Consider the following 358-nt stretch of genomic DNA (forward strand, 5'->3'; position numbering starts at 1 on the left):
TAAAAGTGCAAATATCCGTACATACACACAGCACACTAAAAATAAACAATTTATCCTGCATTCTCCCCTTTTATCACTAGATCTACGATTCCCTGGAGCAGATGCTGACGAGTGTCCCCGAGCACGTGGAGACGCTAAAGCTGGCCCTCATGCACAACACTGCGCAGGCCACGACGGAGGCAGAAGGAGAGGCGCAAGAGATAGCGCCGCCTGCTTCTGCCGAAGAGGGAGGAGACCAAGACCCTTTTGCTGACCCTCAAGAGCCTATCAAGAATCAGTGAATCTTACGAGGCGGAGCTCTGGAAGAATATTTTAATACAGTGCTTGCTGCGCTTTGTCCAGTGAGGTATAATTTACC

General features: G+C 49.4%; 1 protein-coding gene across 1 annotated transcript in view; it reads left to right on the forward strand.

Moving 5' to 3' along the window:
- The window catches only part of LOC119585650 (protein Aster-A-like), a gene marked incomplete at its 5' end in the record, with an annotated part of 4,520 nt that overhangs the window by 3,996 nt on the left and 166 nt on the right, over nt 1–358 (forward strand). The window contains 1 exon segment of the mRNA XM_037934324.1: nt 81–358. Coding sequence (XP_037790252.1) covers nt 81–281 — 201 coding nt within the window.

Source organism: Penaeus monodon, chromosome 20, assembly GCF_015228065.2.
Source record: "Penaeus monodon isolate SGIC_2016 chromosome 20, NSTDA_Pmon_1, whole genome shotgun sequence".
Classification (NCBI taxonomy): domain Eukaryota; kingdom Metazoa; phylum Arthropoda; class Malacostraca; order Decapoda; family Penaeidae; genus Penaeus; species Penaeus monodon.